Below are 16,783 nucleotides of genomic sequence, written 5' to 3'. Positions count from 1 at the left end.
TAAGCACATAGACTTCAAAAACCTCGTTGAGTGATATGCTCAAATTTCTGTAAATACACACAAGTTTAAATGCAATTATACTGTACATGTAAATATATGCTGTCTGTTATGTGTACAGTATGTATAAATTCCTTTTCTAGCCACAATAAAATGTAAGCCATCAAGAGGAATACTAAAGTGGTATTGTACTAAACCTTTGCTAATGATCTTTACCCAATCACTTAACTTTTCACTTTCATGGACCTTTCCAACTCACTCTTACAATAGCCTGCTTATATTCAAGTTTGTTATTTTACTCAGTCCCGAAAAAAGTATTTTGATTCATTTTGTAAATATGACTGTAAAAATAAGAGATTTAATGTTGTCTTTTAAATACTCCAATTTTCATTCTAATATGAATGTTGTTATATTGTACTTAGAAACTGTACCTTTAATATTACATTACCTTTATTAAGTGCATTGAACACATCGATTTTAGATGTGCTTTATGTACTGTTATCCTGTAATAAAACTTCAGCTTCTAATGGAAAAATTCGTCTTAATTTTTTGTCAGTAGCATCTTGTTTGTTTTTCTGAATTGTGGTTTATTACGCTTATTTCTTAAGGAATGCACAGTTACAAAATTAGGCTGTGCTTCCAAGCACGTATATCAGAGCTGTTTAGAACATACATCACGTAACGTTTGGCAGCAGGGAAACAAGAAGATTCCCGAACACCTTTTAAGCTCCCCTTTTGGCCAACAAGAGCTTTAAACCTCCTTAGAATGAATGTGGATTAATCTAGCTGCCCTCTCCTTGAAGGTGTCTTCTTGTTTGAAATCACAGTTCACTGCATCAAGTGCAAGATACAAGAAATCTGGCTTAAGGCTGTCCCAGTGACTTTGGAAATACCACTTTGGGCTAGATCTAAACGAGGATTTGGGTATCAAAATTGATGTTTTAATACAATTTAGGCATCAAAATTCCAAGTTGCAACTCCCCTCTGCTGTCCTAACTTTGGGAGCACCTGAATGCCAGCAGCACACTTGGTCATAAGACTTCAGGCATGTAACATTCTCCTTCTGCACCTACCCAGAAATGTCTCAGTCTTGACAGAGCTTTAACAGCTCAGTATTTATATGCCCGACTGTGATCCGGAAATAGGCATTAGCATTCATCTTTGAAGCACTGTATCTGGAAGCAGCCTTCACCTACAGATCAAGTCTACAAAAAAAAAGTACTGGAAGTGATCACTTTCTTAGAACTGTAGCACTAAGTAGTGCCATTTGTTCTACAGCAGCTCCATGACTAAAGCAGTCTTCGAGACATTGAAAATCCAGATTTAATTTTCTCATCCTCAGGACTGTTTCCTGCCCAATCTTGCCACTCACAGGAGAGTTCCTAACCACCAAGATACAGGTTAGGCAACAACTATGTATGTTCAATATAAAATGGAGGAATTTTTCTGAAGTGAGAGACGAACCAAGGACTCCCATGCCTCCCCATAAGGAAAGCTAAACTGTAAGTTAGGAGGTGGTGTTTTTGACCCCCAACCATTTCACAAAATCACAGAATGGTTGATGTTGGCAGGGTCCTCCGGAGGTCACAAGCAGGGCCACCTAGAGCCAGTCGCCCAGGACCATGTCCAGCTTTTGAGTATCTCCAAGGATGGAGGCTCCACAACCTCCCTGGGCACCCTGTGCTAGTGCTCGGTCACCCTCACAGTAAAAAAGTGTTTCCTGATGTTCATGTTTATGTCATGAAGCAGAAAGACCACATGTAGGAAGTAGCACTATTTAAAAAAAAAAAAAAAAAAGGACACTGAAGGTTTTAGGGAGATGCAGACTTAAGCAGAATTTAACCTGCCACACTCACAATCTGAGGTAAGTCTTCTAATCATTCAGCTACGTAACTGTTACCATACCTGGGTTTTGAAGTAAGATTACTCCTTACAAGGCTACCTCCAGGACTGGGGTCTGGGTGGATCCAGTAGGGAGACAGAAACCTTTCTGCTTCTCTGAGATACAAACCAAAAAGGGCAGAATTAAATTCAAACAATGTCCTTAAAACTAATGTGCAAGCAAGCTAAAGGGACTCCTTTCTTTGTGGGTTTGGACATCATTCTGAATCATCTTAGTATTTTTATGTAGTGCCCTGAGTTTCAGTTACAGGACTAGGTGCTGTGAACACTTTGATTGCTTCATGCCACAATCCTCAATTCCCTCTTCATTTCTCCATCTGTAGAGCTGTGAAGGGGACCACCTTTTTTTATAATACCACAAGCAAATGAGTTTCCATCACCTAGACCTACAGGTACTAAGAATGTTTGAATTCCACATTTTACCACATTGGGAAGCCCGATCATCAGAAAAAAGGTTTTGTGGCTCTGCCCACGTTAAGAAGTGGGAAGTGAGCCAAGGAAAGGGGAAGCCCAGGAGAGGAGGGAAGCTGATAAATGCAGCAACCTCCGCAAGACTCCTCAGCCCTCTCACACACGGCCCCAACCTCCCTCAGGCACGAGCCGCCCGGCAGAGCCCGGCCCAGCGACCTCTGCGCACCCAGGGCGGGAACTGCCGCTCGAGGCACCCAACGCCAGGCCGGGGCCACACCTTAATGAAGAACGTGGAGTCGGAGCGGAGCCCAGAGCGCGGAAAGGCCCTAGGCACAGTTCGTCTCCTGGCGCGGCGGGACGAGGCCAGCTCTGCCACGGGCGACTGCCCGCGGCGCCGGCGCGCCCTCACCCCCACCCTGCAGCGGCTCCCCCTGCCACAAGATGGCCGCCGCGGCCCCTCCAGGAGCTGTTCGAGCCCATGTTGCCATTGGCTGGCTCAGAACACCTGATCCCGCGCGCCGGGCGCTCTGCTATGCTGATTGGCCAACGCCGTGAGGCAGGCTCACGCGGCAGAGAGACGAGGAACCGGCAAGTACGCTTCCCCGAGGGGCCCGCCAAGATGGCGGCCAAAGGGCAGCTGCTGACCTGGTAAGCACGTTCCCCCCTCGTCCCCCTAACCTAGCAGGGCGCGTCTGAAGAGCAGCGGGTGGGAAGCCGTCCCCTCGCTCCGCGCTGCTCCGCCCGCCGCCCGGGCGCGACTCGCATGCGCCCGGCGGGGGGGGAGCGGGCCGGCCCTGGGTTCCCGCGCCCGCCTGGCTCCGCCCCGTCGCTGAGGGAGGGCGGGGCGGCGCCATTTTTTGCCGTTTTCTCGGTGGAGGAGGGGAGTTGTAAGTGTGCTTTCCCTGAGGAAGCGTTAGCTTCTGTGTTTATGTATGTTCAGAAACGAGGAACGATTGAGTAACGCACACCCGCGATCTGGATTTGGGGTGGTGACGTTGTTCTTTTTTTTAATACGAAATGCCCTACAAAGAAGTAATGCGGCTTTTTAAGTCTAGAGGGGTAGGCTGGTTTTGAATTAGTTCATTCGTGAGGAAGACGTAAATAAATCTTTCCTTGTGCCTTTCTAAACAGTGTGGGAAGATTGGCATTGTACACTGACATTGTACTCTGTACACTGGAAGGGCTATATTTAAAAAAAGAGAAAACAAGGTAAGGTCTATGTAGAAGACAAAATATCTCTTCTGGAAAATTAAAACCAAAAGATTGTTCTATTTTTCTCAAAATTCCAGCAAGTTCAGCCCAGTGTTTGGTTTTGATTAATGAATATCTGAAAGCGTGTAACTCCATCAGAACTTCTCTCACCATATCTAGAATTTATATCCTGTATTCATTAAATTGTTCTTTTTGGACTGTGAAGAACGTGTGTATGTTACTATTGAGAACCAGTAAGGAATTTGTATATATGTAAATTCCTTAAAGAAGGAATGTGGAAACACTGTGTAGATGGCCTTTTTTTTTTCCTTTAATAAATAATTCTGTTGTTTCTCGGGGGTAGATGTGGCCTTTAATTTTTTGTGTATTGCAATGTTCTTGTTTTGGTTTTAGTTTTATTTTGTTGTTGGTTTTTTATTATTATTATCCAGGGATATTTCACCAACGAATGGCAGTGAAGTATTTTTCTCACATGAAATTTATGAAAAATATTCATTGGCACCAAGCGTTTCTGAACTGTGGCATTTATCAAACAGGTATATTCTATTATGTTACAATTTTGTGCTGTTTGTCATCATCCTGTCGATACATACCCTTACTATTTTGGGGAAAGCTGTATATTACCCGGCATGCAAGGATTTGTTACTGACTCATTGGTCCAGCAGTTGGTCTGTGCTTTACCTATTGTGAAACCTCAGAAAGTGGGAAGAGTCTAGGTTGGGACCTCTGGTCTTTCGTGTCTTTTGGGGAGTGGGGTGGTATTTGGGGTGTTTTGGGATAGGGTTTGGGTTATTTTTGGGGGGTAGTGCTTGTTGGTTTTTTGCTCTCTTTTACATACCAGAGAGAGATGAAGTTTGACCCACACTCTTAACTGGTCACGGTAAGGATCCTGTAACCTGTGAACCAGACCTAATTATTTTTAGAAATTAATGTCTTGCTGTCTGTCCATGTCTTCTCACTTTGGAGAAGGCTGATGATACTGTGCATTGAAACCCTTTTTACCTGTATCTTTTGGAAGTAGCCATCACCATTTACATAAAGCCAACAGTGTCTAAGGTGCAGTGGAGATGCAATTAATTCCTTGAATAATGAAGAAACTGGATAGATTGTTAGCTGAAGGGTGAGAAATGAAATTACGTGAACACCAGTGGTACAGGTAGTATTGTTTGTGCAGTTTTGATGTCTTTTTTAATTTTCTTAAGTTGAGGAATTAGAAACAACTTTTGTTTCGCATAGTGAAAAGCATGACTCATGCTGCCAAATTTCAAAAGTTGGAGGACTGTATTTAGGCTATTGTCTTTTTTTCAGAAGTCATTAAGCTGGTAGGGAGGTACAAGTGGCAAGTGTCTCATGGTGGATGAACATTCACGCTGCAAAGAATGTGGATGGGAGATCAAGGTAGTGACTGTGCTCTAAGTGGGGAGTTCAGCATGTGAAGAAATAATTTGTTCTAAAGGGGAATTACAGTATTTTTATGAACTGACACTGAGCGTGCACATTTGAGGGGAACACCTGTCTCCATCACATGACTATATCCCACATCTTTGGCTAGAGAAGGCTTTTCTGGTTCATCTCTGTAGGAGCAACTTTCCTTGAACTGGCAGAGATGAGCACAGCCCTCACAGCTTGCTACTGGGTACACTGGATATTACTGCAGGATTCTTCCTTTAGATGATGTAGAAAAAGGGTTTCTGGAGTAGACATGACTGCACTTAAGAGTGGGATTGTGTTCAGTTGTGTGTAATAGAAGTGGGTTTATAGCCAGAAGAGAGGTTGCAACCAGAAAAATTCAGAAATTGATGGAACTGGGTTGTATGGCCATAGTCAAGAGGAAGAGAAATGGAACCCGTTGGGGCAAACATGAAAGTAAAAGCTGGCGGAAATTTGTCAATTTTTATATTGGGGTTTCTGATAGATATTTACTAAAGTGTATGTTCTCTCGCCATAGAAGCTGTGAAGGCAAGTTGCTGATAAAATGAAGGGGAAAAATTTAAGCCGTCAGCTCAAATAAAGTATAATGCTGTAAATATGGACAGAAAAGCTCTGTCAGATTATTTTGGTTTGCACCCTGATGAAGACTGTGACAGCACTGCATACTGAAATGATCTTGATGTGCTGCCATTTCATTCAGTGCTGAATATAGCCAATTTAAGCTGCTAGAATTTCTTGATGTTCCTACATTGGCATATCTGAGTCAGCATCTTGTCGCTGCTGCTGCTTAATTAAATTTGCCAGTTTGTGCCACGAGGATGGACACTTTCTCATATTCAGAGAGACAGCTGTGAAGTATTATTAAGAACTGTGGACGTGATACTGCTGGGTTTGAAAAAACACTTGAGATGTTTTCTACTGCTGAAATCGTATCTCAAAAATATGCTTTTTCCAAGATCAGCAGTTAATGTTCATTTTGTTAACCTTAATTATTTTATCTTTTAAGAAAATAGAGCAGGGTTAAGATGCCTTCATATACTGGATTTGTTTTAAGAACCAGCTTTATAACGTTACTTCTTTGTTTTTGTTAGGGGAGCTATGCCCCTTGCCTTAGCCCAAAATTATTTTTGGCAACTGATTTCAGCATTTTTTAGAGTAGAAGATGAAACTCTTGAATTGTGTGCTCTGTTTTTAGGAATTTTTTCATTGAAATCCAGAATTTCTATTGTTACAATTAAGTAGTTTTAATTTACTTTTTTTTTTTACAGTGAAAGAAAGGCTTTTTCTAGTTGAGTCTTTCTCCTTTACAATCATAACTTTGACTCATAAGTTAGACCTTTTTGAGTGCAAACTGTTTCTGAACACCAGCCATCAGTGAATGACAAAATGTTGAGACTCTTTATCTTTTCATTAATAATGAGTGTTTCCAGAACAAAGAATTGGAGTTTCATATTTAGCTTGTCACCTCAATATTGATTAGACAGACTAATATCTACACCATTTTGGTTTAAAAAAAAAAAATATTTTTTTCATCATTAAACCAGTGGCAAGCCTGCTGTTGGTAGTAAGGGTTAGTCTGATTGTCCAGGTGAAGTTTCAGAAGGAGAAAATTTCTATGACAGACTAGGAATTGGAATAGTATAGAGTATCTCACAGTGCATTTTGCTGGATTTGAAGTTTAGGCTTGCATGACTGCCTCTATTAATTCTGACGAATATTATTATTTATGTGAAAAGTATGAGTTCTTTCATTTATTACTTTTCTTTCAGAGAGGCAAAAAGAAACGTGGAGGCATTGGCAAACTCTTCAGAAAACAGACAGACTTGCAGCATGCAGGCTGCAGATCCAGTTGAGGTGGAGGCTAAAGGCACAACTGATGATCATCCTTTTCCAGAACCTAGACTCCCCTATCCATTTACCTCTTGTTTGACTGAGAAGGAGCAGAAAACATACTTACATCTGATGACCAAGTACTCAAAAAAACCCCCCTATTTTCAAGTTAATGCAGCAAGTCAAAGAGAATTATTCACGTATCTGGTAAGTGTGCATATATGTACATAGGAACATTGTAGAGGGAGTCATACAATTTTATTACGAAGAGTTAAGGAAAATGTAACAAAAATGTTTTTAAATTCAATTTGTTGTAATTTCCTTTTAACATAGTATTATGAATGGTAATAAAAGTTTAAAGTATTCAGGATAACATTTTTAATACAAATTGAAAGTGTATTTGCTTATTTCGTTGAAAGTGCATGGGTTTTCTGTAGATTTTTTTGTTTTGTTGTGGTTTTTAGTGGTAGTCTAAACAACTGTTGGTAAGTGTAGATCTTTGATAGCTGATCAAATGCACACCCACCCCCCAAAAAACCTCATATTTTTTAATGTGAAATTAAGAGTTGACCTTAATGTGATTTTAGCATTTCATAATGGCATGTAACAGTCTTGTGTAATGTTAGGAGATGGATACATTTTGATGTGATCTTTGCAAGCACCCTGTAATGCGAACTTTCTTCAGTAGCATGTGAGGGGACCTATGTGTTGACCTTCTGTGCTTCACACTTGCTACTTAGTCTCAGCAATGCTGTTTAAATAGTGAAAGGCTATGTCTCATGTTGGTTCAAAGTATCATTTTAGTTGAATCCTGTATAATGTAATTAATCAGCAAATGGTTTTGAGCCATTGCATTTGGTTTTCTATGCTTCCTTGTTAATGCTAGTTCCTTTATTTTATGCTGTAACAATGGCACTGTCATTCCCAGGTAAATCAGTACCTACTGTGTTATTGTTACTTATAATGTAATTGCTTACAAAGTCAGAGCTCAGGTATGTTTGTGCCTCTGTCATGTAAACTTGCTCCAACAATGTCTTGTAACCTTTCTTTTTATAAACCACCAGTGTATGATGGAAAGAAGCTTGCTGGTTTTTTTTTGGGGGGGGGGGAGGGTTGTTGTTTGGGGATTTTTTTTTTAATTTTTTTTTTAAGGAAACGCACCTTGCAAAAAACATGCGTATGCAAAGACTTGCCAAATTGAGCAGCAGGTGGAATCTATGTCCTCCCTCGTACCATCACCTGTACTACCTCTCTGGAAATTTTGCTGGTTACATACCTAGCCTACAGGATTCCATTCTGTCTTTAAAAGTAGATTTTTCCCTTTCCCCAGCAAATGAAAGAAGTAGTAAATAATGAAATTGCAGAATTTATGAAGTTTGCCCAAAATTCTGCAAAAAGCTGCGCCCAAGATTATGATACCATCTCTGAAGACGCACTACGTTATACCGAGGTAATTACCGATACTGTGTTTAATACCTTCTCTTCTTAAATAATCATATTGGAATTGTGATTAAGATACATAGGCACTGCTCATGGGGTCCAATGTTCCCTGAACTTCTGCTGATTCCATGTTGGCATGAGACATGGAAAGTAGCCTTTTCCTTCATGCTGTGCAGCATTACTTGGCCCACAGTTTATTGTAGCTAATAAGATAAGATATAAGTGAGGTCACTGAATATAATACTGTACAAAGATTTAGTCGTCAATTAAGTAGATGACATCTTTATATTTGGGAAGGGAGAAATTACATTTTAAGTGTGCATTTACATTAACAAGCTGCTCCTAAGTATACACTACTGGACAGAATGTTAAGCTTTCCTCCACAGTAGCGTGCTACAAAGTCACTTTAATCAGAGGTTACTCAGGCTTTAATCATAATCATCTCCAAGTTCATGCTGTATTAAATATCATCTTTGATGATTCTAAAATCAAACATGAATGCAACTTTATATATCATTCTTGGTTTAATAGCACATTTTGAGAAAAGAATTCCAGAATACAGATTCGTTAAACTTTCCAGCAGTGGGTTGACTTGCTCTTCCTTGTTTTCCTTATAGTGTCTTGCTTTAATTGAAATGGCGTACTTATATACTTTCTGTTAAAATTTCAGTCTTTTCTAGTAAGTGCCGCATCGCTTTCTTTTACAGAATAACACTGAAAAAGAAATGTGTTTAGTAAAGTAGAACATTTCATTAAATTCAGAAGGATTGCTTCTATTTCACCATAACACTTTTTATTATGTGCTCTTTCATGCACAAGACAAATTTGTTCTCCCGTTAACACATGGTTTGGGCACACGTGAGGACAAAAATCTTGCTTTTTTTTCTAAAAATTGGGATTGGCTTTGTAATTTTGTGTCTTGCACTTGAGTCTGTTTTTCTAAGTGGTGTTGTCTGGTCACAAAATGTCTCCAGACTTGAAGTTGTTCTATAGTTAATTTGATATCCCGAGATAAAAATGAAATGGAGGCACATATTTAGTTTTAAACAATACTTGCAGAAGTAACTCATTCTAGTTACTAAATAAAACCTAAATGTCTTCAATATATAATTCATATATCAGAAAAAGTTATCTTAGGATCTAGAGTTGACATGAAAGCAAGCTACAATACATATGAAATCTTCTTATGTCTCTATCTTTGCGACTTCTACCTAGGCCTAGTGTAAATTGACTAGTAACACAAAAAATGCCAGTCCCTCTAAAAGCCAAGATAAATGAACTGAAAAGAAAATAATTACCTTGTTTAGCACAGTTGAAACTGTACTAAACTTTTTTTTTGATTGGTTTGAGCCTGTATGCATACATTGTTAGCCTTGCATATAAAGGGTTGAGGAGAATTTTGAATATGTTTCAGTTCCGATACCAGTGATTGTAAGATTTTTACAGAATTGTACTGTTATCTCTAAGTTTTTAAATACTGTCTCTAACTGGAAAAGTTGAACAAGTCTGTTAGCAGTAATTGCTAAATATATCTGTGTTCTCTACAGAAAGTATATGCAAATGCAACTTGCAATTGCAGAAAAAACTTTCAAAAATTAATTTCTTATGAAAGATACAAATGCATAAACTATTTTTTCTTTTTATGTTAGGAATTATTACGTGCTTGTATTGGACATGCACAAAAGTATCCTGAATTTTACACACTACAGGAGATCATGAGTATCATGGGAGGAAAGTTTCATACGCAGTTGACCTTTAGGCTGGAAAAAAATCTTCTTGTAATGGTAATATCTTACATATACGTATTGTTTTGGTGTTATTTTCAAATAAGTAGAATTACATTTGGATTGTGTTACACAAGGATTCGGGTTTTTTACAAGTATTATTCAGTGGTTGGTTTAGGGGTTATAATTTATAATTAAAATTGTTAATGAAAACATTGATGAAATTATTTTTGGTAGTAGTAAGGCTGTTAACACCCTTCAAAAAGGTTGCATTAATAGGTTTTTTTTCTTTAATGTAACACTAACTTTATAATGCACCTGCCTAAATTCTTAATATTTTTCACTATAAGAAGTGCACTGTTGGGTCAGCATGATTTCAAGTTAAAGCTATTTTCTGATACTACTTGATTTCTTCAAGGGTACGGCAAGACGTGGTAAAACAGATTTCCCTACCATGCCTGTTCAACTGCCCACAGACTACAAAACTGTTACATCTATTATAACTCCAGAAAAAAAGGCTTCTATTATGCACAATGTAAGTAACCTTTTTATTGTCATTTTTAAGGCTTATTTTGTAGAAGAGAGCAATTTGGTCCTATTTATGTTTCTTCATACATTTTTTTCATATTTTTTTTTTCCTAATCTTACACATCTTGTAGGATAGGAACATATTCTGTATCATTATTTGTTTAGTATTTCATTTATAGCAATCACATTGCCCTCTTCAAAAGTTGTGTTATTACCTTTTGGAGCTAGTGCCTCTTGAAGGGACTTCCTCTATTCTCTAAAGGAAACATTAGAGAGGTCCTTAAATTGGAACACACTGTCTGTGAAATCTGGATAGAATTGTTTATTACAGTGTTGTTCCTTTTAAACTTTGCTTTGCAGTTTCTAAGCTGGCCTCTGTGTGTGTGAGTGTGTATGCATGTATATAAATGCATGTAGGTGTAAAGGCTTCTGATTTAAGAAAGAAGTCCTGAGGGTAAGAAGAAATACTTTAAACTGTCTATTTTTCTGAAAAGTTGATTAGGTTAGCTTACCCTGGGAATTTCTTTTGCTAAACAGCATAAACTCCATTTCTGAGTTGAACAATTTTTAGATTCCAGTCCACCTTGCTGTTAAATATCTGATGTTTCTGTTTGTGTTCTTCTACAGAGGACATCAATGAGGTTTTCATTCTGTGGAACTCATTTTTTGTGACTGTTTATTCCAGATAATTTGTTATCCATTAATTGAAGGAGTTTGTTCACATATCAAAATCCAAACTTTCAACAGAGGCACTGTGATTGCAAAGACACTTTTGCTTCAGAAAGTAGCAGAGGTGACACAGGAGAATGATATATGCCTCAAGAGTTGTTGTAGCTATAAATAGAGAATATTTCTGATGAAGTCTCAGGTGGCAGAAAAAAGAACATAGCTAGACTTTTCTTATTTCTCTCTCACAGTCCTCAGTGCTCCTGGGTTTCTGTTATCTTCTTAGTCCTTGATGTTCTCCTCCCACCTCATGAGCATTCCCAGCCTCCTCTCTTCATGGAAACCTGTATTCATAATGTTTAATAATTTTATCGTTTCAATTCTGAATTTGTATTCTTCATGTTTTTGTATTTGTTTTACAATTCTTTGTATGTAATCTGTATTCAAACAACTGTGCAGTTTTAACCATACCTTTAAAGTTAGATGTCTTTTATTGTGATACTACTTAACTCGTAAGAAAATCTGTAATATATGTGTGAGTGAATCTGGTTTGGTTTTTTTTTTTCCTTCTGCAATGGACTCCCATATTTTATGATCATCCAAATCCCTATTCAACCTACTAATTCAAATTAAAAGGAATGAACTGAAAGATACAAGTAAAGAAGATATATTTTCTCATGCTGCAAGGTGGATGCATAAGATTCAGCCAAAAATCTTCAGGGGAATTTTTTGCTTTTTTATTTGATTCTGAAGCCTGGCACTGTCGTGGTATTTGGGCTTTTGGTGTGGGGGTTAATCCATGTTTGTTTGGATTTGGGCTTTTTCTTATGAATTTAAATCTATATATGTATTTCTTAAAAAAACTTTAAAAATTTAACTTTTTTCTGTTTAGGATATTAGTTCAGATTCAAATGCAGAAAAACTTGCTTTGAAATACTGTCCTCAAGTTGTTTTAAGTAATCAGTCATTATTTACTTTACTGAATAATCATGGACTTAACTACAAGGAACAATGGGAAATTCCAGTTTGCATTAAAATGATCCCTGTTGCAGGTATAGTATGTTTTTGTTGTAAAAATTACATTTTTGTCCATGGAGACCTTTATATATTCTCATAATCCTTTTTGAGCAGACTGAAGAACAGGAAATTAGAAGATCCAGTAAAACTAACTGTGGGAAAGTAGAAGGTAGTCTGGTTTAGTTCACACAGTAATAGAATAGTTTAATTTTGACTTATTTAAAAAAAAGAAAGAAGCTAAGGTTAATGAAAATCATAATTGTAATTATAAGCTCAGATTTTTACCTTTTCTGAAGGAAGCAGCACTCTATAATGCAGCTATGAGAAAATAGTTTCTCTTAAGTACTTCCATGTTTTTAATTTAAGGAATCAAACAAAGTAATAAAATTTGACTGACTTTGTTCACATGTTTTAAAGGGCAAAAATCTGAGGTGAATGTTTTCAGCTGTCATCTGGTAAGGAGTCAGAGACTTTTGTGTTATAAAGTGGTTAGTTTAATCAAAGTTATTGTAAAAAAATAAACCTTAAAAAATCCATTGCTATAGTTTTTACTCTGTTTTCAAGGAGGAAACCTGATAGCAAGGTAATTTCATAGTTTTCTACACCTTGTTCCACCTTGTTACTGAGAATAGCAACAACCTCTAGAGGTATTGCCATTAACATTGGATTTGGACATACAGCTATTTTCCACTTGGGGGAAAAAAAAAATCAGTTAAATGTTCTTTTGCTTTTCAAAACTGTAAGCTCTGCTCCTTGGAAAGAAAACTGCATGAAGCTGTTAAAATTATCAACTGATTTCAATAAGCTAAAAAAAAAAAATATTCTGAAGTTTTATGAAAAAAACAAACAAACAACATCTGGAATTAAAAGGACCTATTTACATCATAGAATAATGAACGAATAATGAATGTCCATGGAGATCACTTTTCCCAATTGCAACAAAAAATGTTTTGAATAAACTGATTAACTCACCTGAATGCTCTAGTTAGTTGTCAAGCACTCCATCAGTAATCTGAATATAGATTTCCTCACTTCTTGCCCCCCACCCCCTTTTTTTTTTTTAATACACTAGGGCTTTTTTCATTATGAGTATTTATAATGGTTATTGTCTTAGAATGTCTGTGTTCTATGCATTTCCCACAAATTTGTATAGCAGACCTCTGGATAGTAGTAAATAAGCTGTCAAATATCTGCAAATCCTACAAATTTTGCACTTTCCTACATGAGATTAAATTACTTTATCTGTAAAGACATGCCTGACTCCTTTTATATCAGCTTTACAGTTTTCAAATTTGAGTTTAGATCCAAAGTTAACACCTAAAGGGCATTCAGAATATGTTAGCAATATATAATGTTTCTTGAAGGGTTTCTCCTCTCTTTCTTTTTCTACCTTCCCTGTAACCCACGTCTTGCGTTAATTATATTTTTTTCATCCTCAGATTATTTTTTTTTTCTAAAACACTGATACTATGTTCACCATGTGCCTTTGCTTTCTGTATAATATTGGGCAGGGTATCACTGTTATTTTTGGGTGAATCTATGGATGATTCATATCTAAGTGTGTTAAGATGTAAACAGGAGAGTGGGGCAGCAGAGCCCGGACATAGTTACTGATTAGAAGAAATATAAACTGCAGCCATCACTTTTGGACAATAAAACTTCAAAAAAAAAAAAAAATTTTTTTTTTGAGGTTCATCAAAGGAAGCAGAAAGATATTTTTGGAAAACAGAATACATTTGTTGATACAACACGGTATAAGGAATGATGACTCCTAAATTATTTTACAAATTCTTTGTTTAGAACTGCATTTAAAATATGATTAACTGTTAATGTGGTATGTATTGCTGCTGCAGGATCCTAATAATTCACACTGTATCTGGACATGTTTTCTGTTGTTAATGAATGAGAGGATAGTTTTTCACTTCTTCTAGTGTGAATGTGGAATGGATTTGACTATAATTGGAAGTTGAAAGATTTATTACTTAAATTGTACAACAATCTTTTTCCTTTCATTTAATACATAGTCAATCTCTTTCTGTTCTTGAAAAGGTAGCAAACCAGCTAGAGTGGTTTATGTTGATTCACCTCTGCTGAGAAAGGAAATGACAGTAAGAGAGAGGAACCAGATCTTCCATGAAATTCCAATGGACTTCCTAGCAACTAAAATGTCTTACGTTTCGATTTCTGATGTGTTGATGGACAAACCAGCTGAGGACAATCTGTTTCAGTGGGATGTATGTAGCTTCATCTCCATATAAAAACAAACAAACAAGAACAAAAACATATGTTATAGTTCCTAAGTTACTTGTTCTGTGATAAAGAAGGAGAATTTAGGTTTCCTGTTGGTAGTTTACTGCTGAGTTACAGACCCTATGTTTTAAAATGTCTGTCTATTTCCTTTAAATGCTTCTATTACATCGGCATCCTCAGCTTTAATGTTTACTTCATTAAAGCATATTTTGATCAGTTCATTTAAGTGGGAAAAGTTCTATGAACTTTATTTCTCTTTTGAAAGGCCTTTCAACTCCTAGGTCTTAAGATATTCTGTGTTAAACACAGGAATTTTTCTTTTCTACTGCCCCTCTCTCCCAACAGTCAAAATACAGATACTAGAACATTTTTTGTGTTTTCAATTTGACAATGTCCCGTTTGTGATTAACATGTTCTATTTCTTGGGGTTGGTTTTTTTTGCTGTTGTTGGTTTGTTTTTTTTATGTTGTTATTATTTTTTCCTCCCTGTGTTAAGATGTCTTCTGATACCTACCAGTACAGGAAGATTCCTCTTCCAGATGACACAGGGATGGACTTTGATGATGATGTTACAGAACTGGAAACTTTTGGAGCAACTGTCAAGCTCTCAGGAACTTCTAAAATGGAAAGTACTTTTCCTACAGTTAGTAACACTGCTAAAGTTTTTTCACATGGCTTAAAAATGGGGAAAAAAAATACATCCACCATAAACAGTGGAGGTGAAGAAGGGAAAAACACCATTTCTGAGCAAGGAGTTCCAGCATGTGCCAGCATGCAGCTTCCATCATTAGATGGCATTCTATGCTTCAGCCCTGAAGGAGATTCATCTCATAAAAGCTTTAATTCAGAGGAGGTAGGACTGAGCAAAGCACAGCATGTCATGACCAAAGAAGTATTGTACAGTGAAACAAAATTAAATAGTCTCTCAAATGCTCTTAGTTACAAGGAAGAGTCTGATACTGCACAAAAAAATGAGACTTACGCTTCTTTGTGTAGTAGTGACACGGATGAAGAGCGTTTGATAATTGATACAGAATGTAAAAACACTGATTGTTGCAAAACACCTGTACCAAACACTGCTTCTCATACCTCAGCAGAGACTGCCAAATCGCCTTCCCCCACCCAGATTCCATTAGCAAGCATGAGTGATTGCTCAGATATTACAGATAAGGGAAAAAATGCCTCCAGAAAGGCTAAAAGAAAGTTGTCCAAAGAATTTGATCCTGTTGGACAGATTTTGAAAATGCAAACTGAACTTCTGAAGTCACCTTCCCAAAAAGCTCATGAGCAGCCAGTGGTGAGCTGTGATAGTTCTAATGCTACGTCAGCCCTTGTGCCTCAATCTCCAAAACCATTGGTGACCTCCAGCACAGAAACTGTGCCAGCCCCTGCCTCAAACCCCAGTGGCTCATCTAGAAATACCTGGACTTGGCTTTTTCAGGGAGTGCCAAAGAGTAAGTAATTGTGTTCATTGTGTAAGGAGTAAAATTTCAAATTTTTGATAAAATGTAACAGAAAAACATTTTAAGTTCTTCATCTGAAGAACATCCTAATAGTATGTCTGTTAAATGTACTTAGAGATGTGATAATTTTTTTTTTTCCTAAACAATACCTTCTCTGTGTGACAATTACTGTCTTGCACACATAAGGAAGCATTTTGGGAGCTATTTGTCCACAGAGGTGAATGTGAAATATTGTTTTACTGTAGAGAAACAAAAAAGTTGTTATACACGAGGTTTTTGAGCAAGGAAAAGAAATCATTTAGTAGTGAAATGAGTTAGTTTTCCTCAGAAATTCAAGTATTTGAGTAGTCTGGCCTGCAAAAATAGTTTCATGTCAATCAAAAATTGAGTTAGTTTACATTTTCTATAGAAGAAAGATGTTATCAAATTATGCAATTAGAACTTGAATGAAAACTTGAAATGAGAACTCACTACAAGCAGCTCTCCCAAGTTTTCAGGCATTTAGCTGGAAAATGAACCTATGCTATGCCCAGACCTCAGGGAATAACTAGAAGTCTTGAAGATCCTAGGGACCATGAACTTTGAGGTTTTTCTCACATGCCTGAGTTGCTTCTGAGCTCTGTATAACTGAAGTTAGAAGCACTTTATTGTGTTAGGTAAATTGGCAGGAAACTAGGCAGGTTCCATCAGAACAGATACTTTTTTTTCTCAAATATTTAATTCCAGTGAATCAATGCTTTTTGGTGGGAAAACATGTCTTGCTGGTGTTTTCTGACTAGCTATGCATTTGATCACATAGGAATTAATCTTAATTACTTAATCTGTAATGGAGACAGTTAACACAACTAATTCTGTTGTGTTGTCACTTCCTACATTTTTGTCGATTTAACTGAATTTTAGTAGTCACTAAAA

General features: G+C 37.3%; 1 protein-coding gene across 13 annotated transcripts in view; it reads left to right on the top strand.

Moving 5' to 3' along the window:
* The first annotated feature begins 2,781 nt into the window (after positions 1–2,781).
* The window catches only part of ICE2 (interactor of little elongation complex ELL subunit 2), a 52,264-nt gene continuing 38,262 nt past the window's right edge, over positions 2,782–16,783 (top strand). For 9 of the 13 annotated variants that reach the window (XR_012652826.1, XR_012652827.1, XR_012652828.1 and 6 more), the window contains exons 1-10: positions 2,782–2,958; positions 3,442–3,519; positions 3,954–4,058; positions 6,723–6,990; positions 8,114–8,233; positions 9,873–10,007; positions 10,366–10,482; positions 12,034–12,193; positions 14,208–14,392; positions 14,905–15,862. Coding sequence is in view for 10 of the 13 variants with exons in the window: in XM_075045484.1 (XP_074901585.1) it covers positions 2,789–2,958; positions 3,442–3,519; positions 3,954–4,058; positions 6,723–6,990; positions 8,114–8,233; positions 9,873–10,007; positions 10,366–10,482; positions 12,034–12,193; positions 14,208–14,392; positions 14,905–15,862 (2,296 nt within the window). In the remaining 3 variants the exon portion in view is untranslated. Of the gene's footprint in view, positions 2,959–3,441; positions 3,520–3,953; positions 4,059–4,846; positions 4,921–6,722; positions 6,991–8,113; positions 8,234–9,872; positions 10,008–10,365; positions 10,483–12,033; positions 12,194–14,207; positions 14,393–14,904; positions 15,863–16,783 lie in introns of those variants that run through there. The other 4 variants (XM_075045486.1, XM_075045483.1, XM_075045485.1 and 1 more) reach the window with 4 other exon arrangements.

Source organism: Buteo buteo, chromosome 13, assembly GCF_964188355.1.
Source record: "Buteo buteo chromosome 13, bButBut1.hap1.1, whole genome shotgun sequence".
In the NCBI taxonomy this organism is placed as follows: Eukaryota; Metazoa; Chordata; class Aves; order Accipitriformes; family Accipitridae; genus Buteo; species Buteo buteo.
Note: the sequence above shows the minus strand (reverse complement) of the source record. Positions and strands in the feature narration are given on the sequence as shown.